Genomic DNA, 26748 nt, shown 5'->3' on the forward strand with positions numbered 1-26748 from the left:
ATACGGGGTGGTCGTGATATGCTTGACACGGTTCTGAAAACAGAAGGCATCGAAAGGAGCCGAAAGAAAAGCAGGAGCATTATCGCTAACAAGCTGCTTGGGTGGGCCAAAAACACTGAAGACATTAGTTAAATGATAAATAGTGGTGGCAGCGGTAATAAATTTGGAGAACGCATCGATAATAACTAGTACATATCAATAACCCTTTTTAGTACGAGGTAAAGGTTCTAAATAATCAATATAGAGCTTGTGCATGAGACAGGACTCTCGTTCAGAACTCAAGAAACCCTGTTGAAGAGCATTCTTGGGTTTGGCTACATTACAAAAGCAGCATTGGGATATCACCTCTCTAACATCCAGGTCCATGGAGGGCCAAGTTAAATGAGTCTTATAAGTACCTAAATGGCCACCCACCAACGAATCATGAAAATAACGAAAAACCGGGTGCAGCAAAGTTACAGGCAAACAGATCTTGCACTGCTTAGCATCGCTCACCCTCTTACAGAGAATACCACTCTTAACAAAATACTCATCCGACAGCTCTCCTGCCAACACATGTTGCTTAATGGGGGCCCAAACAGGGTCCTGATGGTGAGCCACATCCTCAAACAAGAGGGGAATTTCACCCAACACCGCACAATTAAGACTGTCTCCCTGTACCTGCTGGTTTCTCTCACATCCGACTGAGGACATCCGCAAGGATATTTTCAGAGCCCTTCACATGTTTAACTTCAAACTGAAATGCCGAAATCCCTACTGCCCACCTGGCAATACGGCCACTTTTACGCGGCCTAGACAACACCCAGCTCAAAGCCTGATTGTCGGTTTCTAATTGGAAAACCCGATGTTCAAGGTAGAAGCGGTACTTCTCTAATGCAAATAAAACGGCCAAAGCCTCGCAGTCGTAGACAGAGTACTTGAGTTCGGCTTCAGTTAACCGACGAGACGCGTTGGCATACCTCACCACAGACCATAACACAGGGATCGGAGGCTTGCCCGCTTTCTCCAGCAGTATAGGCGGTGATCTGCGGCAGATCTAAAGGCATAGTACAGTGCTGGCCCAGGCACCAATGTTTTGGTTGGTTGGTTGTTTCGGGGAAGGAGACCAGACAGCGTGGTCATCGGTCTCATCGGATTAGGGAAGGACGGGGAAGGAAGTCGGCCGTGCCCTTTGAAAGGAACCATCCCGGCATTTGCCTGGAGCGATTTAGGGAAATCACGGAAAACCTAAATCAGGATGGCCGGACGCGGGATTGAACCGTCGTCCTCCCGAATGCGAGTCCAGTGTCTAACCACTGCGCCACCTCGCTCGGTCAATGTTTTGGAGCACAACGTTTAGCGTACAGTATAGAACACGATGCTGCACAGTAGAGAAGCTCACGTGATGCCTTGTTGACCTAGAACAACGTCAGTTACTATTGCAGTGGACACGGCATCATTGAGATTGGGCCGCGGATCAATGGAATCGTGTCGCATGGACGGAGAATCGCATTTATTGTTAAATCAGGTTGATGGTAGTGTCCAGATAAATGCAGCGGGCCACGGATGCAGGCCACGGGGAGCAGTATTATGTTCTGGGGGACATTCACCTGGGCTCCCATGGGACTCGCGGTAGTAATCGAAGGCACCATGACGGCTGTGGACTATTTGGGACCACCTGTAATCGCTTATGCTTGATGTCTTCCTCAACAGAGGAGGCATCTTCCAGCAGGACAGCTGTCTGTGTCGCAAGGCCCAAATCGTGCTGCAGTGTGAGGTGTGGCGCCTCATATCACTCCTATCTAGAGCCTGTGTGTCGGGAGAATGACTCATGCGTGCACAGTGACAGATGGTCTCAAGCGGGTTCAGTCGAGTACGTAGTTCTAATTTTCAGCCACCAGAGTCCAGTAGTGCACAGAGACATTCAAGAAACAGGTCGAGAGAGTGTTTTTGTAAATTGTTCTATTTCTTGAAAGCTTTTTGTTCATTTATATTTGCACAGTTTTGTATATGTTTTAGTAATGTGTGATGCGTGAATATGAAGATCATTGTTCTATTGATGAACGCTGTACGAACTACAGTGAGAAAGTTTTAAGACAGTATCAGTGAAGGCGACGGGGAATTTTGTGTCATAATATGTCAAGTACGTTTATGGTAAAAGGGAAGCTAATTCGAGTGCAAATGAAAATAGTTAATAATGTAAAGTATAAACAAAATATCAGAATGTTAAAAATTTATTTCGGGAAAAAGTACAGTTCGAAATTGTGTTATTTGTTGATTGGTCAGTCATGAAAAGCGCGGACTAACGCGGAAGAATAATGTTTTTCTATGGGCCGTAAAGAAAACTGACCAATCAGAACAAAGTATTCTTCGCGCGTCTTTTCTCTTGGAGACATAGAATGCTTACAGCAGGCTAACTAGTCGGAGCCCAGTCTTTCATGGTACGGTCGTGTGTAGTATGAGCTCCGAAGGAAGTTATATCTGCCGGTTTTAGTTGTGCTACATGTTTCAAACGTGCTTTAAAGTAAAGGCATATTTATTCCGGTGTGTTTTTTAGAAAGTACGTATTTTTACATAATTTTGTGTATGAGAAAAGTAATTAATTCCGCGTGGCATATTGAGCAGATCGTGGACCAAAGACTTGAGTGTGTTAGACACCGATAAACTTAATACTACGGCAAGCATTTTTATTTAAGAACAATCCGTGCTTAGTAGTTGTTCAGATTTCGGGAGTACGTTACCAGAAACTTGCTAACGTGAATGAAAGAGTTTGTGCATGAGTGTGTTAAGATTAGCACGGACTTGGCAGTGAAGGGGTACATTATCAAGTTTCAGAATATAGTTTTGCCAGTATTTCCACATTTAATTGAAAATTGTGCCCATTTCCCGATTCTTAGAATGGTTACGTTGTATGGAGCCTGGTGCGAGTTGCAGTATGGTAAGTTTCTGCTCGGCTTCCCTAGGGGCGATCTGCTGCAATGAGTTCACAGGTAGGTGCAGTTGAAAGGACGAAAGGAACCGTGCCGCCGCAAGTGGTTGAAGGAGCATCGTAGTGAGCTCACATTGCTGTCTTCGCCATCAGATTCGGCTTATCTGAATCGGATTGAACCCAACTGGGACGCTATTGGGAGCCTGTTCCGCGCTTACAAACCAAACACTCGTGAAGTGTGTGACCTTTGCGTAGGTATCTGGTACCTCAAATCTCTGGACAGCTATCAAGTACTTGTCGAATGAATGGCACGCAGAATCGCTGGTGAATTGCGTTCCAGTGGAGGACCAACACACTTTTAAGTAGATGGTCATCGTGGCTCAATAGTGTACAGGATGATTCAAAATTGCTATTACAGACTACTGGAGGTTGTATAATGAGTTTAATAGATGAATGTTTGATAAGGAACATACACACAAAGTTGCACTGTTTGGATATGTGGTGTGCGTAATGTAAGACCTTCCGGACACACACCATCAGATTATTTGACTTGTCGCTCTAACGAAGTAGGCGAGTGTCAGCTATATGTCTCGTGGTCTTATCGTGGCGTGTTTATCTTCTGCCGTTAGGTCAGACGATAGAATTGCCACTTGCACGCTTAGAGTAGCAGATTGACAGTGACCAACTTTAAACAGAACTTGATTAATTTTCACACACATTTATTAAAATAATAAAAAGCATAGACATTATGTAACTTCATTCTGGATGCTATTTACAATTGACAATCTGAAGTTCCTTTGGTCTTGGTACGTTAATCTTATTCTCACATATCTCTGATACTTGACAAAGTGTCTATACATTTATCTTCATGGCTATGTACAGGAATATGATAATCTTCTTAGGTGCAGACTGATACTTGACTATAGACTGGTACAGACTAATGCAGACTGTTACAGACTGGTGCAGACAAACGCAGACTGACTGATTGGAGGTCTGTACACTCGTTATAAGACCTTGCGCGTTCAGGTATCACTGCGCGAGTGTGATCCGCGAGGAGAAAATGTTCTACATTAGCAGCAATCTCATTGCCTGCATTCTGTCTCTAAGGCAGCGCCATCTCGTAGTGCGGAGACGGACGAGCGCTGCGCCTGCGCTGTTGAGCTTAGTGGGGCGCGCTCTAGTGGGAAAGTTGTGTACGCGCTGACTACGCGGAACTATGTACACAACAGGATATAAAAAAAGTTTGAAGATTGGATCACATTCGACTCACCTCCTGCTTCACGGTACACACATAGAAGCTGAGAGGAGGGCACCATCGTCTACCTGTTGCAACTATGACATCACATGACACCTTCGTCCCACTACAAAACGGCGGTGAGTAATTAGTACGTTCAAAAGCGGGAGGGTTGGCTATGGTGCCCAATGGACGCGATGCACTCTCGTCTCCGAAGAGAATGTCCTTCGTCAAGTAGAAGAGAGCCAGAGGATGATACTCAGAACATTGCCTATGCCATGGGCTCTTGCAGAGCACAAAGGTCAGACCTCATTTTCTCCCCTTTGTACGTTCCGTGAAACCGGAGGTTTGACGGTGATCCATCCTCAAAATGATTTTACATCCAAACGGTACATTTCCGGACATTGGTTGCTTATCAAAACTTGATCCTAAGTCTCTTCTGTAAACCTATAATAGGAAGCCTATAATAGGAATTTTGAAACATCTTGTATACTACGTTTCTTCACCTATCTGCAGATGAAGTAACAAATTTTGTGACGTTATATGTACCAATAACAGTAAATAATTTTCATAGCAGTAACTCCAATAAATGTTATTCTTCCAGTAGCGCATAATGTTTTCACATAACATCGAATCCACATTTATTTCTCTTCCAGTTCGTGAAATAAGTTTTTATTGTTGTAATTCACTAAATGCCATTCATCTGTCTGTATTTAATGCCATGCATTTACCGTAAAATAAATTTTCCGTTTTATATAACAGTAATATACGCTTCTTTTACCGAAATGTCATATCTTTGTAATGTATCATTCCACTGCAGCCGCTTTAACACTCATGTACGTTGTAACTACCCAGCATTTGTTTTTATATGTTGTAAGCGAGTCCAAACACATCGTGCACAGTGCTAATTTGTTTTGTGGCCCAACTAAAGTGCTTAATAATGAAAGGTACAAATGGCTCTGAGCACTATGGGACTTTACTTCTGAGGTTATCAGTCCCCTAGAACTTAGAACTACTTAAACCTAACTAACCTAAGGACATTACACACATCCATGCCCGAGGCAGGATTCGAACCTGCGACCGTAGCGGTCGCGCGGTGCCAGACTGTGAATAATGAAAGGAAACACACTTGTGTGTGTGTGTATGTGAAAATGCAAACAACAATGTGAATATGATTCATTGGGGAAAAACTATAAAAACAGTTCACATAAACTGCATACCAGCACAAAACTGTAGCTCAGAAGTGTAGCACAACCATTTCTATTACTCATTTGAAACTGTGAATTATTGTTTGTTCTAGAGTCACTCACCAGTAAATCAAAGTAACATGTACTACACACGTGTGGTGACTGTTGTTTTGGACATGTCCGACGAAATAGACATCAGTGTTCTTGGTACAGCGGCCGTGAATATCGCTGTTTCGAGAGAAGTACCGATATGTCCGACAGAACGGACAGCACACACATGTAGTATATCTGTAAGCTTGACTGCTATGATATTCTGAGTATGAATGCACAATAGTACCCGTACTCCTTGTGTGGATACAGGGGACCCTGCGAGTTACAGAGGTAAATGGACAGCAGGAACGCTGCTTCGTACTGTGTGATAAGTTGAGGTTTTGGGGCGGACAGAGAGCGCGCTCGGATATCCGAATTGGTTAAGGCGAGCGTTCACTTAAAGCTGGAAATCCGAATTTGAATCCCAGTCTGGCAAAAATTTTTAACTTTCGGCATTGACTTACACATGTTCTTAAGTTCTTGTGGGGATCTTTGTTTATATATATACATATATAATCAAGATCGTTTGATTTTAAGACCTTTATTCCATTTAAAAGTTTCGACAGAATCCTGCTGTCATCTTCAGACTTGCATTACATTTTGCATATACATGTCTTCTTCTTCTTTTGCTTACGCCGTTGTCCCTCAGTTTTCGCAGGGTCAGCGTGCTCACAATCGAATTTTGCAAGGTTAATGGGAAGGTGTGCCGGATGCCCTTCCTGCCGCCACCCCGAACCCCTCGGGACGGAATCAGTGTACCCCAGCTGCCTGCGTCTAGTGTAAATCATGAAATTGTGTGAACGAGTTTCAAATGTTTGCGAGTCGTGTAACTGAGGAGGGACGTGAAGTTCAAAATGGCTCTGAGCACTATGGGACTTAACATCTGAGGTCATCAGTCCTCTAGACTTAGAACTACTTAAAAAAAAAAGGACACCACATACATCAATGCCCGAGGCAGGATTCGAACGTGCGACCATAGCGGTGGCACGGTTGCAGGCTGAAGCGCCTAGAACTGCTCGGCCACAACGGCCGGCCGGTATGTGAGAACCAGCCCAGTATTCACCTAGGAGGATGTGGAAAACCACCTAAAAACCACATCCAGGCTGGCCGGAACACCGGCCCTCATTAATCCGCCGGGCGGATTCGATCCGGGGCCGGCACGCCTACCCGAGTCCAGGAAGCAACGCATTAGCTCTCAGCTAACCTGGTGGGTCGACATTTTGCGTTTACATGTATTGTCGATATTTTCAGAACAAGGTTTAAATACATTAAAAAAACTTCACATGGTTTCTCATTTACAAAACAGAATGCGCCCAGGTAGGTTGTCAAATGTTCTGGCGCCTTAGTTTGGTCCATGTAACGTTGTCGACATGACATGTAGCTTTAACTGTATTGGTGCTATTTGCGATCTACTTTTACCTTTTATTCATTCGACAACCCATCTGGGAGCATTCTGATTTGTAAGTGAAAAACGATGCGGAGTTTTTTTAATGTATTTACACTTTGTTCTCAAAATGTTTACGGCACGTGTGTGAACATATATGGAAAGTGTAATGCCAATCTGAAGATGACGCACGGTTCTGTCAAAACCATTAATTGAAATAATGGGCTTCAAATGAAACGATCTTGACTTTCACACATACACATGTGTATGTATGTGAAAGCCGTTTATTTCACCGTGCTGTCATCTTCATATATATGTTGTTGTTGTTGTGGTCTTGAGTCCAGAGATTGGTTTAAGGTAGCTCTCCATGCTACTCTACCTGTGCAAGCTTCTTCATCTCCCAGTACCTACTGCAGCCTACATCCTTCTGAATCTGTTTATAGCATTCATCTCTTGGTCTCCCTCTATGATTTTTACCCCCCACGCTGCCCTCCAATACTAAATTGGTGATTCCTTGATGCCTCAAAATATGTCCTACCAAATGATCCCTTCATCTAGTCAATTTCTGCCACAAATTTCTCTTCAACCCAATTCTATTCAGTACCTCCTCATTAGTTATGTGATCTACCCACCTAATCTTCAGCATTCTTCTGCAGCACCACATTTCTAAAGCTTCTATTCTCTTCTTGTCCAAACTATTTATTGTCCACGTTTCACTTCCATACATGGCTACACTCCATACAAATACTTTCAGAAACGACTTCTTGACACTTAAATCTATACTCAATGTTAACAAATATCTCTTCTTCAGAAACGCTTTCCTTGCCGTTGCCAGTCTACACTTTGTATCCTCTCTACTTCGACAGTCATCAGTTATTTTGCTCCCCAAATAGCAAAACTCATTTACTACTTCAAGCGTCTCATTTCCTAATCTAATACCCTCAGCATCACCCGATTTAATTCGACTACATTCCATTATCCTCGTTTCGCTTTTCATATATATATATATATCACGACGAAAGCATGAAAGCTGTCTGATGATGAATTGTATCAATTCGTCACCGCCAACGGTACTTTTTGAATAAAGTAACCTAAAACCAATTTGTGGCTGATTGCTGCTGTATACTATCAACAGTTCGTACTGAAGTATTCGATACACGACCTGTTTCGTTATTAGATCCACTGAATACCTGTCACACTGCTGTCCACGCGCTCCCTCTGGCCAGCCAGTGGTGCGGGAACCCGGCAGAGGTACAGAGCGGGTGGCGACCCCTTACCTCAGCTGTAGCGACTTCCGCTTGGGCCGCCCCTCGTATCTGGCGAGCGCATCTGCGCGCCGCCGGTGTTCTTTTGCTCGCCGCGGGACTCGAAGGCGGACCGCGGGCCGAGCGACGCCGGCGGCCTGCTATGGGGGTGGGAGGGGGGGATGTGAGCGGCCTCCCGGGGCAAGTGGTGGGGGCAGCGCGGCTACTTAAGAGGCCGGCGCGGGCCGGCGCGCCGTCAGTGGCCGCCTCCTCCAGCGCAGCGCCTCGCCATGGACTTACGCCGCCCCGCTCCGCTTTGCCGCCACGGTCTGCTCGTGCTGCTACTTGCCGCCGCGGCGCTCTCAAGTAAGTCGCCGGACGCCCACTCTACCCTCCTCTTATAACAATAACAACACTGCAAACGCCCTCCGCTCCTGCCGGTTGCCTGCGCATAAAATCGCTTCCTGTTAAGCTTACCACAATATACGAATTACAAAGCCCGTTTATCTACATTTATTCTCCGCAACATTTCTAAAATACTGCTGCAGCGTGTGACGTATATTTACACAGCCCGAACTCAAATACCAGAGACAAAAATTCGAATGTTGTTCTGCGATGTTTTATGAGTTTTTTAGTTTTATACACTAGTGGCCTCCTGTGGTTCGTTACAGATTAACAATGTTTTTGTTGTTGTCTTCAGTCCTGAGACTGGTTTGATGCATACAGATTAACAATAGAACTGTCAATTATTTTGTTTGTCTCCTCACTTACCTTCATTTCTCTGAAAATACTTCCGCAACAGGTAGAAAGCCGGTAATACGTAATCGCCAAAACGTACAACACAAAATACAGGGGAATGCAACAAGCCTCAGACAAATACAATACTACTGCCATGGGTAACAACTTTGTGTTCTGCCTTACGGCAGATCTTTCTTGTCAAGGGGGATGCCTCGTCAGAGAGGTCCACCGCATGAGCGTCTAGGGAAGTGATTCCAGTGGTGGTTGCCCGTTGCCTTCCGCTGGTGATGATGGAATGATACGGAGGACAACACAACACCCAGTTCCTGAGCGGAGAAAATCTCCGATCCAGCCGGGGATCGAACCTAGGCCTATTGGCGAGACAGACCGCCGCGCTGACCACTCAGCTATCGGGGCTGCCACTGTCCTGTGACTACTGTGATAAATAATTACTCGAAGTGTAAGTCTAAATGTAAGAGTTCTTCACCGATGCAGAAAATGCACATTTCGTGGCTAAATTAAAATGATAAACTGGAGTAGATGTGAAGCCCAAGACACTGAGAACGGACTTTCAGTTCCAGAATCCATCGGATTATAGCAATAATAAAGTGCAATACTGTGCCTGTAGACGCTGTATTACTGATAAAAATGTTCCCAATATATAACAAGCTACAGTCACCCACAGCCCCTGGCGCAATGCCTCTCGATGACGCCTCAGATGCCGATTTTATTGAGCACATCCAGCCTCAACTCTACCTTGTGTGAGCTGCTCCTTTCTGTAGTTTAACGCAAAAAGTCGAAAATGTATCGAAACTACTGCAGTTCACACCAGCCATAGTTCAGATTAGACAAGTTGCAGCACACTAAAGCAGTCTTCATAATGGCAGTAATTTACAGAAACGCTTCATCCGTAGTTAAAATAGATATTGTAAAAAGATTTTTTTGTAGTCTATGCAAAACCACTTATCTTTCACTCAAACATCACACTGCAATACAATGTGATGAGTGAGCCATCGACTGTGGCACAAGGTACGAAAATGTCTTCAATGACTGATCGTAATTCTTTCCTGTGTTCCAAACTCAGCTACGTTTCATATGGTGGTACTTACTCAAACATTTTTCGTTCTGTCCTTCACTCAAACTTCGAAGGTAATACCACACATTTCAATTGCTCATTTTTGCGGTTGAGTCTAGAAAAACAAAATTAGTACAATTTAATACAGTACCGAGAGTATCAAATATATCCTCTTCTGTTAAACATCGGAAAATTACTGGACCCTTTAGATGCGTAGCACCCATTAAGTATAGCCCTATGAAGTGGTCTCAAAATGCTTGTCATGTCGATGCCAGTGTTATAAGCAAACGCTAAGCGGCGAAATGGAACGAAAATCACGGTTTTAGCTGATTTTTCAAATATTAGTACTGTATTCTATTCATCAACTGAAACTGGCTGGAGCCGATTCCAATACGACACATAACTGTTGGTGGCGTCGCCGTTATTATGATCCAAATGCAGCAAAATTACTAATCGTAGACGCAGCATTTCGTTCGAACTCTTTCACAATTACTGACATCGATAAAACTTTTTGCTTCAGTTACTTGCTACTGCAATCGTTGCGGGGCATGTCTTCTCACAAAAGTCTTTCCAAGAATGTCCCGGATCCTTTTTTATTCAGATCGCGAGAAAACATGATTTCACATCTCAGCAATACAACTTATTTATATACACAATCTTTTTCCTCTCTTATTATTTTAATGGTGACTCACACAGTGTTACGTCAGTATACTACGTCTTTTATTTACATTTTTGCTTACCTTTGATAAATTACAGACGATGTCGATTACTTACCAGCATAAAATTTCTTGCTCTTATTATCAAATCGACAGTACTTATTTTTATCAAAAGGAAGATTCTTTTGAGAAAACCTAAAATTGTAAAGAGCGCGGCCAATATTTACTTTCACGAAGTGAAATATTTAGTACTGCCGATAGACCTATTTAAAAGTGAAAAGAGTGTTCATAGCTGACGAAACTAGTAGATCATTCCTGAACGAGGGAAGGGGATAGACTGGGCTTGGTCAGGAACCCTCTCACCCTGGAGTCCGAGTCACCTGCGTCTTTTTCTAATAGTCTCTAACTTACATCTCGTTCCTACCTGAGCTAGGAACTAGCAGTTCCGGACGCAGGGAGCATTTTTGTTTCACTTTTAAATCCGTCCATCGTCAGTATTGGAATTTGACCTCTTCAAACTTCAGTCCTGGTATTATAATGTGTCTGCGCAACAATCTTTATTTCGTTTGTTGCAGCCGCAAGTGACTACAGACCAGTTGCATATTACCATTACTATACCTACAGACCAGTTGCACATTACCATTACTACATCACTTGACGTATGAAAGGCAACTAGGCTATCGGGAAGATAAGTGAGCGCCCACAATATAAGCGAGCCTAAATTTCAGGTAATTCGTTTTGTTTCACATAATTGTCTTATTTACCATGACTTTCAAGTCCTCCTGTTGTAAAAGTTTTCGCAATTTTACACAAAATTGTTTTATTGCTTTTTTAAAACCCACATTCTCACAAGAAAAGTTTATTTCTGTTTTGGGCAACCCAAAAAAGGTTCAGTAAATTAATTTTCATTACTGCAAATGTAAACGTTCCTGAAGACTATGTATGAACGTAATGTAATGAAGCTGTCTTACGTGAAACACAAATAAAACAGTTAAAACTAACTCATCGAGTGCCTTCTTTGAAGGAAATGTAGTTCATGGCGACAGCTTTGCTAGTTATTTTCATCCCTCATACTTCGTTCTTTTATCATACTGACGATTCCTCGATGCCGCAAAATATGTCCTATCAACGGACCTCTTCTTTTCCTTAAGTTGTGTAGTAAATTTCTTGCCTCCACAATTCGATTCAGTTCTGCTTCATTAGTAATCCAATCTGTCCATCAAACGTTCAATTTCCTTCTGAAGCATCCCATTTCAAGAGCCATTCTCTTGTTGTCTGAACTTTTTACTCTCCTCGTTTCACTTACATACAAGGCTATTTTACTTCAACGTCAGTTCTGCAGGTCAATCGAAATGGCAAGTTTAACCAAGATAGTAATGCTATAGTCATTTCGCTGCTTCTGAACTTCGCCTTCGAAGCTATCCTTGTCTCTGGCAATCTCTCATTCATTCGTTCTTCCCTCTCCTCCCAGAAATCAGACGGCGATGCGAACTGATTGTCGCGTTTTCTGTCGCTGATGGATGTTTCCTTTCTTTCTGCTATCCACAGACAGATCAACTAGTTTTTTCTCTCTTCGATGGACGTCTTCTCATCCTGTATCCGATATTTCCCATTCGCAGCCTTAACGAAGCAGCCCAGCGCCTTCCCCGTGACCAACTCTGTTCCGTTTTCTCTGTGCGGCACTGCACTAGCTCATGCAGCTGGGCTGGACCGACGATCGGATGTGCATCAGTAAACTCAGCAGAGACGCTCGCTGTAACCTCAGACTGGTCGCTAGAGGGGGCATCCACGAGGAAGCCAAGCCATAAACCTGACGCTGAAGGGGAGTCTTGGAGCCGCAGGTGCTTTCCGTTCTCACTCTGGCCTGATAATTCCGGCACTTGCGATAAAAAGAAGAGTGGGGGGGGGGGGCAGCAGTCTCTTCATGCAAATATCGCTCTAGGTGACGTCGTTCCACCAACACGCCTTCCCGTCGCTGTGTAAGGGACACCACTTGAGTCCCCAAGGCTCAGTGCTGTCACCCACAATATTCACGACCTGCGTCAACGGCTGTAATGTGCAGTTACCACAATTCGCAGATGCCTCTGCTCTTCCAACTAGCTAGAGATTCCATACTACAAACGTATGAAGTCTGCAGAGACAGCTGGAGTTCGCCAGCAGGTCGCGTCGGCTACACAAGATGAAGATAAATCCAGACAAAATGACGGCAGTTTACTTTAGCAAGGCAAGATAGTAGCAGTTTGATACCTTAAGGATACAAGAAAAAGCCATTTAGTGATGCCTCTCGTTCCAGTTCTTGGGAGTTCTACTTAGCAAACCATTCCTCTTCCACATTCACGTTGAAGGGCTTAAGAATAAGATGACGACGTAACAACTTCTTCGAGCGCACGGGCCTGAACACTACGACTCAAGTTTACAAGGCAATTGAATTAGCAATAGTTTTGTACGTCAGCGCAGTGTGAAGCAAAACACAAAATATTAAAGTAAAAATCGTACGGACCGCTTGCCTCTGACGGATATTAAGAGAGAACAGATTTGCTAGAACAGTCGACGTACATTAAGCACTTGACGTGGACCTGGTACATTACACCATCTTGAAGCATTCCACGAAGATACGTCGACAGTGGAATGAAGACAGAGGCACCACACAACACATCTACGGTTTGGGAACAACAGAAGAAAGACTGTGGCACGGATTTAAAGTTCCACGAATCCTAGTTTCAGAATGACTGCGAGACGAAATCGCCAAGAAATACAAAAATTGTGGCCATAGTTTTATGGGCCCTGAGGTCTATTACAACCTCATCTAATGAGAATTTGTTTCTCCAGAAACGTCCTGACAGATAGAAGTAAATATCACAAAAAAATGGTTCAAATGGCTCTGAGCACTATGGGACTTAACATCTGAGGTCATCAGTCCCCTAGAACTTAGAACTACTTAAACCTAACTCACCTAAGGACATCACAGACATCCATGCCGCAGCAGGATTCGAACCTGCGACCGTAGCGGTCGCGCGGTTCCGGACTGTAGCGCCTAGAACCGCTCGGCCACCCCGGCCAGCTGGCTTCAACAACGAGATAATTTCATACAAGAATGCCGGTATGACAAACTCCGAGACTAAAACGTACGAGGATAGAAAACCACAAATATCACAATCCTACAATACATTAAAGACATCGGCAGCGCTGGCGCAGTGAATCTCAAATTTCTCTGATTACGAAAGCCATCTTCGTTAGTCGGCGTTATGCTAAAGGGGCTACAGTAGTGTGAAATGACCTAAACTTGAAAACTGAGAGAAATTAGTTCAGTCGTATAGAACGCGAGAAAGAGGCAGAAACAGTAGATCATTGAGAGATGTGCATCGGCTGTTTGAGACTCCACTTGACACATAACACAGCGGTACTAGGATGTGTGTACGTGTGGGGACACATCCCTCCCCAGCCCAGTCCCACTGATCGAGCAGTCGACCTCTGCCCAGCTCGATATCGACCTCTTCTTTTAACGTAAAATACCAGTCACCAACGAAAAGAACATGCGACGTTCTAGAATGAAGATTTATTATTTTGATTGCCATTCTTGTAGTGTCGCGCCAACATAGTTTTCAGAAAGCGCGTGGCCGCACGAGGGAAGATACAGATGCGAATTTTTAATTTATATTGTTTATTAGGTGTTTCAGATAGATATGGCTAATTATTTATGATGCTTCCCGTTACATACAGACACTGAGAAATAAAGAGACATAAAAATAGTAAGTATATGTTTAAGCATGCGACGAACTGTACAGTAGCTCTGCCGGCCGGTGTGGCCGAGCGGTTCTAGGCGCTACAGTCTGGAACCGCGCGACCGCTTCGGTCGCAGGTTAGAATCTTGCCTTGGGCATGAATGTCTGTGATGTCCTTAGGTTAGTTAGGTTTAACTAGTTCTAAGTTCTAGGGGACTGATGACCAAAGTAGTTAAGTTCCATAATGCTCAGAGAAATTTTTTTTTACAGTAGCTCTCAAAAGTATTTTTTAGTTGCGGTGGTATGTTGTCAATACTGTTTGCATGCAGTCACAACAGAGCAACGCAGATAGCCGTGTTACTGCGTCAAGAGCTTCATGCCGCAGTGGTGACGTATTTAGTAAACAAGCAAAGTCATACAATAATAATATAAGTACATATTCCCTTTGCTCAAACGTATTTTGTAATTTGCTTCGGTGGCCCGGTTTTCATTAACTATTGTTACTTGCGCATGCAAGTTTATTTGTAGAGACAACTAGAGGCATACCAAAACACAAAGAATACTCAGTTAATGCGAGACCATCTATTTTGCATGCTTTGAGGAAAGGAAGATTCATCTAGCGTTGTTAGATGTTATGGCACATCATAACAACTAATAAGTGTGTGGGATCGACAAAAACAGGAAGGAATAGTCGCCAATAGGCCAATAACCTTATCCATTGCGGATATTTTAGAATCGGTAACTATTAATTGAATGTAATTCATAAAACTGTCAACCAGTCACTTTGTTGAATAGTTATTTAATAGTGTTAATTCCAATCTTGATTAAAGTACTTGCTCATAAATTGACTATATTATAAGCTAATATACGAACAGAAATAAGAAATCAAACCACTTGAAGTTTGTTCTTGTAGTAGTTCACTTATTTATTTTATTTCGTGCTCTCATGTTAACGTCAGTCTGATTAAAAGTATTTGCCGATATATCGACTTTAATATATGTAAACAAGAACAAATGACATCTCTGAGAAAAGTAGACTTATGTCATATCTTTTTGTCAAGATCTTTGCCAAGCAACAGTCGTATAGCACATGCTGGATGCTGGCAAAGTTTCGCTATCACAGTGTAAATACATACAGATTGTGTAAAAGCGTGTGAAGTGATGTACCAACTGGCCATCAAAGTGGAAGCAGACAGATGAACACTAACGGAAAAAGCCGCCCATACTGTCGTAGTAAGCACAAAACTAAAATTTTACATCCCTGTCGACAGATAAACAGTACTCATGGCGATACATTAAAGGATGTTCCATCTTCTTGTCACAGAGCCAGCACCCAGCATTACGCTAGAAATAATAATATAACTTCCAGGATACTATCTGAAGATGTACCAGAAAAGGTTCGAAAACCGGTTCATGGAAGAATAAATAACTAACTATTCAACAAAGTGACTGGTTGTAGCTTTATGTATTTACATACAACATTTTGAATGATCGGTTGAGAATCACTGAAGTGATTTCCAGTCGCCGCGAAAAGTTTGAAGTAGACGAGGACACTACACTTTAGTCTTGTGTAGAGCTGAAAAAATGCTTTCCGTAGTCGCTGTGAAACACTTTGACAGTCCTGACCGGTGGCGGTGATGTGGTGGTCGTGTGGTCAAGGCACTCACTTCGCAGCCAGAAAGCATTCGGGTTCAGTAGCCCGTCCGGCCACACGGATTCGGCTGTCTGTGGTTTCCCTGGGTCTGAAGGTTTAGGCGACAAACGAGACAGCTCCTTTACAAGACATAAGAATGACAACGATGGTGGTACAACATGGAGATGACAATGTGCGAAGATATGTTGTTGCACTTTACTGCCGACTGTTGTTTCAGGGATATACGACGGTTTTTTATTTTAGTTTTTACTCCAAAGCAGGAACGTTGTCACACATGCTAATGCAAATAATTTCGTGGAACGTGATATTGATCAGTAATTAATAAAGACCGCTCTTGGTGGATATGAAACATGATATTTTCTCCAAATGTTTGCGAGCCGCACAGAACATACATTGAAGAGCCAAAGGGCCACCTGCGTAATATCGTTAGGGCCACCGCGAGCATGCAGACGTGCCGCAACACGACGTGACATGGACTGGACTAACGTCTGAAGTTGTGCTGCAGCGAAATGACACCATGAATCCTGCCGGGCTGTCCATAAATCCGTAAGAGTACCACGGGGTGGGGATCTCTTCCGAACAGCACGTTGCGAGGCATCCCAGATATGCTAAATATATGCTAAATAATATTCATGTCTGGGGAGTTTGGTGGCCAGCGGAAGTGTTTAACTCAGAAGAGTGTTCGTGGAGCCAACCTGTACCAATTCTGGACGTGTGGGGTGTCGCATTGTCCTGCTGGAATTGCCCAAGTCCGTCGGAATGCACAATTGACATGAATGCATTCAGATGATCAGACGTGATGCTTACGTACGTGTCACCTGTCAAAGTCGTATCTAGACGTATCAGGCGTCCCACATCATTCCAACTGCACACGCCCCACGTAATTACAGAGCCTCACCAGCTTAAATAGTCCTCTGCTGACATGCAGGGTCCATGGATTCATGAGGTTGTCTCCATACCCGTACACTTCCATTCGTTTGATACAATCTGAAACGAGACTCGTCCGACCAGGCAACATATTTCCAGTCATCAACAGTCCAATGTCGTCGTTGACGGGCCCAGGCGAGGCGTAAAGCTTTGTGTCACGCAGTCATCAAGGCTACACGAGTGGGGTCTTCGGCTCCGAAAGCTCATATCGATCATGTTTCGTTGAATGGTTCGTACGCTGACACTTGTTGATGGCCGGCATTCAAATCTGCAGCAATTTGCGGAAGGGTTACACTTCTGTCAGGTTGAGCGATTCTCTTCAGTCGTCGTTGGTCCCGTTCTTGCAGGATCTTTTTCCAGCCACAGAGATGTCGGAGATTTGATGTTTTTACGGATTCCTGATATTCACGGTACACTTGTGAAATGACCGAGCGGGGTGGCGCAGTGGTTAGACACTGGACTCGCATTCGGGAGGACGGCGGTTCAATCCCGCGTCCGGCCATCCTGATTTAGGTTTTCCGTGATTTCCCTAAATCACTCCAGGCAAATGCCGGGATGGTTCTTCTGAAAGGGCACGGCCGACTTCCTTCCCAGTCCTTCCCTAATCCGATGAGACCGATGACCACGCTGTCTGGTCTCCTTCCCCAAACCAACTTGTGAAATGGTCGTACGGGAAAATCCCCACTTTATCGCTACCTCAGAGATGCTGTGTCCCATCGCTCGTGCGCCGACTATAACACCACGTTCAAACTCACATCTTGATAACCTGCCATTGTGGCAGCAGTAACCGATCTAACAGCTGTGCCAGACACTCGACTTATATAGGCGTTGCTGACCGCAGTGCCGTATCCTTTCTGTTTAATATATCTGTATTTGAATACGCATGCCTATACCAGTTTCTTTGGCGCTTCAGTGCATAAAGTTGGTAGCGTTGCCCTGACGATCTTCTACATAGCCTCCAAATACACCTTTTGGACTTCCTTTCGAACGTCCGTAGGTCACTGAACTGACTACATATAAAAGACGATCATTGCAATCGCCAAGGGGTTTACGCGAGAGACTTCGGCGAGGTCAATGAAAGATAAATTACTCTGCCTGAACAAGAGTGTGTGTGTGTGTGTGTGTGTGTGTGTGTGTGTGTGTGAAGTAATTCAATTAGTGGGGTTAGGGTGGCTGAGTTATTACACGTCCTCGGTGTGGAAGACAAATTGCCTTGACATGGCAGGTGCAGCTTTGTAGCGAGAAATGGACTGCTTTGTAGCTCGCGGTGCGATATTTCAGCCGCTGATGGGATCCGCTCTCCAGCCTTGCGCCGGCGGCCGTGCGTGCTGAGGTCTTTGTGACGACGTCCGGCGAGAGTGACGTCAGTGGCTTCGCGAAAGGCGATCTACGGCTGGCAACGAACTCCAGCCATCACGCTTGCGGGTGGCGGAAGCGGCGCTAGAGCGCCTTGTATCGGTTCCGTATTCGGGTACTGCAGAAGGCGTTTCCAAGTCATCAGCTCGTATCGACAGCAAACCGAAGCTTGTACGAGGCTCGCCTTTCAAGGTTTTACAAAAGAACCTCGATGGCGCTACTTACATAAGGCATTACAGCTATTTTTGTCGTTGTTAAAGGAATGGCACATGGAAAAACTGGCAGAGTAGTTGTTTACACAGAGCATCTAAGGAACCTGCGGTATGAGAGAACTAAGGCGGAAATTTGACGCGGAGGTTTTCCTTGGACGACATTTTAACTATATTCGTGAAGGAACATATCAGAAATTCCTCAGTTCAAATTTTCGGAATCACTCAGCCACCGAGCGAGGTAGCTCAGCGGTTAGCACACTGGACTCGCATTCGGGAGGACGACGGTTCAATCCCGCGTCCGACCATCCTGATTTAGGTTTTCCGTGATTTCCCTAAATCGCTTCAGGCAAATGCCGACATCCTTCTCTAATCCGATGAGACCGATGACCTCACAGTTTGGCCTCCTCCCCCAAATCAACCCAACCCAACCACTCAGCCTCATAAAAGAGCTTTTGCAGTTGATTTGCAGAATTTCGTCATGGTCGCGCTCCCGTCAGCAGTGAATTATGTGATGAAACTCCAAACTCAGCTGTTTAAAAAAAGGCGATGTTATGCGTCACATTATTGAAGAGAATTATCACAGGACACGCCGTGAGATAGATGCATCCTTAGGCATATCAAATACTGCAATACATTCGTTTTTGTGTCAGCTTGTAACTGAAAATGATCTGTTGACGATCGATTCCACACAATTTGACTGAAGGTCAGAAACACTCATCTCAATCGGTGGAAGGAAATGAGAAAAGAAAATCTACACAGTAAAGGCAAAAGTCGTATATAGCGTCATAACGAGAGAGATATATTGTAAGAGACGGAAGCTAAAAAGCCAGCAATTCTCTGAGTGTTCCGAGATGAACCGAAACCACTGGTTCGTTCGCGAAACGCTCACAACAAAATGACGGCGTGTTTTTTTGCTTAAGAGAGAGAGATATTGTAAGAGACGGAAGCTAAAAAGCCAGCAATTGTCTGAGTGTTCCGAGATGAACCGAAACCACTGGTTCGTTCGCGAAACGCTCACAACAAAATGACGGTGTGTTTTTTTGCTTAAGAGAGAGATATATTGTAAGAGACGGAAGCTAAAAAGCCAGCAATTGTCTGAGTGTTCCGAGATGAACCGAAACCACTGGTTCGTTCGCGAAACGCTCACAACAAAATGACGGCGTGTTTTTTTGCTTACGCCGGACAATCTGCGACCATTGCGTTAGAGCGGTCAAAAATGGTCAGTGCTGATTAGTATACAACAATTTGTTTGTCACAAATCATTTATTAAATTTTGAAAAACAAGACCGAATATGATGCGTCATTCTTCATCGCGACAATGCCAGCTGCAACACATTACGTCAGACGGTTGATGATTTTGTGGAGAAAAATAACGGACCAGTGTCTCACTGTTGCTGTGTTCATCTCACTTATCGCCTAGCGACTTCTTTTTACTGCGTAATGTCAAACAAAAAATTGTGTACCCTGCGATTGTCGTCATCTCAGATAGTTGCTGAACCGTTGCAAGACGACATTTTTTGTCAAATGTTTGACCGTAGCAAAAAACAAGAACATCTAGAAATTAGGAATTATCCGGTTGATTTTTTCGGAATTTTCGTAGCCGAATGAAAGATCGGGGAATAGTGAAATGGCGTATGAAATTGACCAGTATGACGTCTAGTTTTGGAAAAAAAGCATTTAATCGCTTGAGGCGTGGTCTACTTGGCCAGACGAATATTCGTTGTTGGTCAGGTCTATGTTACGTGCATGTTCCGATCTGTCGACTCCTTTTTCATTGCCGGCCGGGGTGGCCGAGTGGTTCTAGGCGCTAAAGTCTGGAACCGCGCGACCGCTACGGTCGCAGGTTCGAATCCTGCCTCGGGCACGGATGTGTGTGATGTCCTTAGGTTAGTTAGGTTTAAGTAGTTGTAAGTTCTAGGGGACTGATGACCTCAGATGTTGAGTCCCATAGTGTTCAGAGCCATTTGAACCATTTGAACCGAGAACGCCGCTGTCGCGGCAGCGGCTGGACCGCTACGCCTGGAGTCGCTGTCTGCCGCTGGAGCGACGTCCAGCTCCAGAGCGGCGCTGTGCGGGCTGCGTACACGCAGGCGCCCTCGCCGCCCGGCCGGCTTTTCTTGCAGAGCGGACGGGACCGGCCCAGACCACACAGCGCCATGTTAACGACACGACGCAGCCCGTCCCGTCAGAAGCTAGCCGCGGGCCTCGCGTGCGCTCATGCGCGCCGGCAGCCGATGTGCACCTGCCCTGTATCTCTTCTTTTTAGCAAAAACCTTTTTCTGCGCCGTGAACTGGTTTAATACACAACTGTCCGAGCGCGCAAAAATTACCAACCTAAAGGAATAACAGTTGGCAAATACTACTTCGTCTTGCTTATACTGGCGAGTCCGACAAATGTTCCAATGCGTGTGAAATCTTATGGGACTTAACTGCTAAGGTCATCAGTCCCTAAGCTTACACACTACTTAACTTAAATTATCCTAAGGACAAGTACACACACTCCCGTGCCCGAGGGAGGACTCGAACCTCCGCCGGGACCAGCCACACAGTCCATGACCGCAGTGCCCAAGACCGCTCGGCTAATCCCGCGCGGCCGAGTCCGACACAATCTTCACGTACATCTAAAGAAAACCTGATCTGCATTCTCATAGTGGCGCTACTAGATCCGTTCTTATGCAACTGGCGCGAAATATGGATAATCACCATCTTTCAGATCTAGAAACACGCCTACCAACTTTCGTTTACGACGCATAACTGCTTCTTTGTTTCGTGATTTTTTCCCGTCAGTGTATTATCCAGTTCCAGCCAAGTAAATTCAGAGACATGGGATAGTGTCTCCAAAAGAAGTTGAGGACTAAAAGGTTAATGCACTGAAAGACTCCAAGACGTGTGTATAGATATGTCATCAGTACTGGTTCACTTACCTTGTTACTTTAATATGAATGTCGATATTTTAGATACTGAAATACGCAGAATCCGTCGGTCTCGACTAAGTTATTCCGGAGGCTCCTATTGGTTGTAAGGCAAATAGTGGAAGTGGAGACAATCTTGAAGTCCTCTAGCGCACTATATTTGGCTAAAAGTACCGAAGTTCTGTAATGGAGAGCCTCTAGAACACTCCGCTGTACAGTTCGCAGTTGAAAACGGAGTATGTTTAAGAAACTGCTTTACTCTGTTGTGAGGAAGGTGAGATAGGTCCAATAACTACACTACTGGCCATTAAAATTGCTACACCACGAAGATGGCATGCTACAGACGCGAAATTTAACCGACAGGAAGAAGATGCTGTGATATACAAATGATTAGCTTTTCAGAGCATTCACACAAGGTTGGCGCCGATGGCGACACCCACAACGTGCTGACATGAGGAAAGTTTCCAACGGATTTCTCATACACAAACAGCAGTTGACCGGCGTCGCCTGGTGAAACGTTGTAGTGATGCCTCGTGTATGGAGGAGAAATGCGTACCATCACGTTTCGGACTTTGATAAAGGTCGGATTGTAGCCTATCGCGATTGCAGTTTTTCGAATGGCGACATTGCTGCTCGCGTTGGTCGAGATGCAATGACTGTTGGCAGAATATGGAACTCGTTAAGAGTTATAATCCAGTGTTAAAGGTCTAACACAATAAGAGAAGTATTACAGTTACAAACTGTGTGTATTTCTTGAGCCATGTGTACAAATACACGGACCGTATTCATGCAGTATTTGACAATGAGAGCACTTAGTAACCTGCAGCAAACTTACGCAATTCCAAACCTTTACGAAACTTCTTCTCGCTGTCAGCCCCCACGAACTGACGAAAGAAAAAAACGTTTATCGCTTGCTACATTCTCGCTGTTCGTGCAGTAAAACTTCAGCAACTAGCGTAATGTTTTCATTTAAGAGGATTACTTCTTTACCACTAACTGTATTCGAAACACATTTTGCAGACTACGTCTACATATACCACTGAAAGTACCTGAAAAATTTTATCACTGGTTGACGCAAAGTTCAGAAGATACGAGATCATAAAGATTTACATGCGTATAACTAGCTTTTGGTTAAAACGGAGCTTAAATTATCCAGACTATAGTCATCCAGAGTTTGATAATGAGATTAGCTGGTGACTTCCAATAAGCTTCAAACACAATTTGGAACCGTTTCCAAACTATTTCTCGCTTACATACTTGACGGCAAATATTTAACACATTAGCTCATTTGTAAAATAATCAGACGTTTGTAGCTGTTTTACATATGGATGTTCGACTATTTAAAGAATCGGCGGTTTTTTATGGTTCGTTTATATGCGAAGTCCTGGAAAGTGACAAAACAAGATACAAGAAGACTTGAAGATGGGGAATTTTTGAGAATTCGTTGTAGGGTACCTCATATCAATAACTTAGGAAGCGAATGAAAACTGCCACATACATCACCGAAAAGGTGGGAAAGGGGTGTTTAAAATGTCAGGGACAGATGAGGAGATCAGGGGGTGAACGATGGCTGAAATAAGTACTATGTTGGGAATGTCCATACAAGAGAAAAGAGGAAGACACCGTGCAGATTGAAAAACCATCTGGAGGAGAGTATAAAAGGAAGAAATTTGAAAGAACATTTGTAGAAGGCTGGAGAGGCTTGAATACGAGGTCGCGCAGAACGGTGTAAGAAGCTGTAAACAACTCGCAGAAGATTCAAATGGCTCTGAGCGCTGAGCGCTATGGGACTTAACATCTGAGGTCATCAATCACCTAGACTTAAAACTACTTAAAACTTACTAACCTAAGGACATCATACACATCCATGCCCGAGGCAGGAATCGAACCTGCGACCGTAGCAGCAGCGCTCGCAGAAGAAATAAATAATAAGAATGACACATGTTCCGTTTGCTAGCAGTTCTTCGATGTAATCGTAAAGCTAATGTCATATTCCAGATGCCCTTACTGCTTCATTAGGCGACGCTTACCGTCGGTGGAAGACAATATGAACCTCGGCGCAGGTGTATGTGTTTCCACCTGGGTGTGTTGTACAGCCAGAGCAGCGGCGTGTAGAGTGTAGCGCATGGAGTGCAGTACCGGCCGCCGTTACGGAGGCTGGTGCGCGCTCGGCGGCTGCAGCCTCGCCTGCAGGGTCGTTGGCTCGAGCCCGGTCGCGGGCAACTCGAGCAGAACGGTCGAGCGGCGGCGGCACCGGCGCTTTATCTGCCCTCCGCTGCGGCGCGCCACGCTCGCATATATCTGAGTATCTGCATCGCGCATCCACACTGCAGCCGGCAAGTGCACGGCGGGCCATTACTGCCTACCCGAGCGCCACCTGCTCGCGAGCGCGCTGGGTGCACGACTGTGCCCCGGTGCTCCACAGCGGGCGGCTTAAACGTCTCGTCTTATACTGTGTTCGAGACTATAAAGAGAACAGAAATACAGGTCAATCTGTTGGAACAGACAGCCAGTACGATAGGTTCACACTGAGGTGACATAAGCCATGTGATATCGATATGCACCTGTGTAGATGGCGGTTGTATCGCGCACGCAAGGTATAGAGGGCAGTGCATTTACAGAGCTGTCATTTGTACTCTGGTGATCGACGTAAAACAATTTCCGACGCTATTATAGCCGCACGACGGAAATTAACAGACTTTGAACGTCGAACGGTAGTACGAACTAGAACATTTCTGAAATTGTTAAGGAATTCAATATTCCGAGATCCACAGTGTCAAAACTATGCCGAGAATACCAAATTTCAGCATTACGGCTCACCACAGACAACGCAGTGGCTGACAGCCTTCACTTAACGACCGAGAGCAGCGGCGTTTGCGTAGAGTTGTCAGCGGTAACAGAGAAGCAACACTGCGCGAAATAACGTACGACGAAGATATCCGTTAGGACACTGTGGCGAAATTTGGCGTTTGGATTATGCCAGCAGACAATCAACGCGAATACCTTTGTTAGCAACAGGACATGACCTGCAGCGCCTCTCTTGGGCTTGCGATCATATCGGTTGGGCCCTAGACGACTGGAGAATCATGGCCTGGACAGATGAGTCCTGATTTCAAGTAGCGTTCGAGCGTGACGCAGACCCCACGAAGCCATGAACCCAAGGTTCTGTGCAAGCTGGTGGTAGCTCTATAATGTTGTGGGCTGCGTTCACATGGTATGGACTGCATTCTCTCATCCAACTGAACCGATCATTGAGTGTAAACGTCTATGTTCGGCTACTGGAGACCATCTGCCGTCATTCATGGACTTCATGTACCCAAATAACAATGGAATTGTCTCCGGGCCACAACAATTCGTTATCGTTTGAAGAACATTCTGAAAAATGCGAGTGAATTATAAGGCCATCCAGATCGCCCGACGTGAATACCCTAGACTATTTATGTAACATAATCGAGAGGTCAGTTTGTGCACAAAATCCTGCACCCGTAACACTCGCGCCATTATGAATGGCTCATTACTTCTGCAGGGGACTTCAAATGACTTGTTGCATCCATGCCGCGTCGAGTTGCTGAACTAGGCCGGGAAAAAGTATGTCCGACATGATTTAATGGATATTGACATACGTCACTGAATGCACCTGCAAAATCACATCATTGTATCACACGTACATTAAGAGCTATGACGCCAAAACACGGAGATGCGTGAAAAAATACTGCATCATGTACGAAGCTTTAGCACATTATTCTTTACTACTAAGTTCAAACAGCCGACTCAACTTAAGGAAATCCCTGACGCCTGATAACGCTTTCGATAACTTTCAACTGTAAAAAGTAAACGGCTCTAGGCGCAAACAAAAGCCGTCTATAGAGCCATGAAGAGGCATTGCCGTAGAGACGTTTACAAAATCGTATCGGTGTTGTGTGCTGTCCTTAGGTTAGTTAGGTTTAAGTAGTTCTGAGTTCTAGGGGACTGATGACCATAGATGTTAAGTCCCATAATGATCAGAGCCATTTGAACCATTTTGAAAATCGTATCGTAGACACGTGACGCAGCTGTTCCCAGTGTACAATAACTGTCCAGGATCATCTCACGCCGTGTCTATTACAGGAGTTCATGTAAGATTTCGTTTCTAACAGAAAAATGGCAAAGTGAATACCTGCGCAATGCCATGTTTGTCAGCTAGTAAACCTATCAAGGAAATCGCATAGAAGACGCTAGTGCGACCACTTCTAGAATACTGTTCCGGCGTTCGGAGTCTTTATCAGGTAGGCACGACAGCATAAAAGGAACGAATTCAGACGCGTGCTGCTATGTTCGTAATACGCAGTGTATCTGAAGATGTAGCTTGTGTACTCAATCTGCTGGAATAAGTGCAGAATGTGGAGATATGATGGCCCAGTACTACATCAGAGATTTCTCATTCTAATTAACAGATGTTGTAATGGATATCAGATTTAAAGATTCTAGTCGAATGCCCACGCCTATATTTAGGAAAGGTCCTAGAAAATTGGTGTGAAAATTATAGGGAAATAAGTGTTTTAAGTATTGGATATAAAATGTACGCAAGAATATTATGTAAAAGAGTAGGAGCCATCAACACGTTTTATTACTAGAAGAACAAAATTTGTTTTGAAATTGACTGTCATATACAGAAGCTCCTATACAAAAAAGCATTGGCTTGAGTAAGTAGGGAAAAATTCTGGAAAATCATTACTCGGAGGATATTCGAATCACATATTTAAATAACTCTTCATTTTATATAAAGATACAAGAATCAGTATACACGTTGGGAAAGGAAAGTGTAGTAATGAGATATGTATAAACCAACGTGTGAAACGGGCTTCTAGTTCGTCTCCTATTTTGTTTACAGTTTATATACACGATATGATTAGACAGTGGAGTATAAAATTAACGGAAGCATTTGTATTGCAGCAAATTTTACGCTCAAGGCGATGCTATTTGTTGAAGAGCAGTAAGAACTATAATTTTAAAATTACCGTAAGTCAAATAAGTGGCCTTGAAAGGTAAATATACAGTTAAAGCCTAAATTGCTATCAGTGATTCTATATTAGAACAAGTCACGGGTTTTACTACCTATGGATATAGCCAATATATGAAGAGGATTCTAAAAACAACTCGCCCATGTTCCAGCAAACGTATGGTACAATAAATAGAAAGCTAAAGAGTAAAACCAGGAAAAAATCACGATTAAAGTTCTACAAAATAAAGGCTGTGTGCCTGCGTTTCTCGGTGGATCTGTAAAATGGAAGTTGACAACAGCTGATCAAAACAAGAGACATCATCCTGTTAGACATCCCTGGTATGTTTCTAATCACATCTCTCTCTCTCTCGGACTCGGGAGTCCATTACCGCACCAACGTATTTTCGCCATCTGTCCCTGTCTTGGGCTATTTCCTTCCATTCACCGCCAATACCTAGGCTCCTCAAAT

The 26748-nt window shown here is 44.3% G+C and overlaps 1 protein-coding gene across 1 annotated transcript in view; it reads left to right on the plus strand.

Moving 5' to 3' along the window:
* Nucleotides 1-8308: 8308 nt before the first annotated feature.
* The window catches only part of LOC126092240 (serine protease inhibitor dipetalogastin), a 284082-nt gene continuing 265642 nt past the window's right edge, over nucleotides 8309-26748 (plus strand). The window contains exon 1 of the mRNA XM_049907745.1: nucleotides 8309-8413. Within this exon, the coding sequence (XP_049763702.1) occupies nucleotides 8338-8413 (76 nt within the window). The 5' untranslated portion in view covers nucleotides 8309-8337. The remainder of the gene's footprint in view (nucleotides 8414-26748) is intronic.

The sequence above is a fragment of the Schistocerca cancellata genome, chromosome 7 (assembly GCF_023864275.1).
Source record: "Schistocerca cancellata isolate TAMUIC-IGC-003103 chromosome 7, iqSchCanc2.1, whole genome shotgun sequence".
Classification (NCBI taxonomy): Eukaryota; Metazoa; Arthropoda; class Insecta; order Orthoptera; family Acrididae; genus Schistocerca; species Schistocerca cancellata.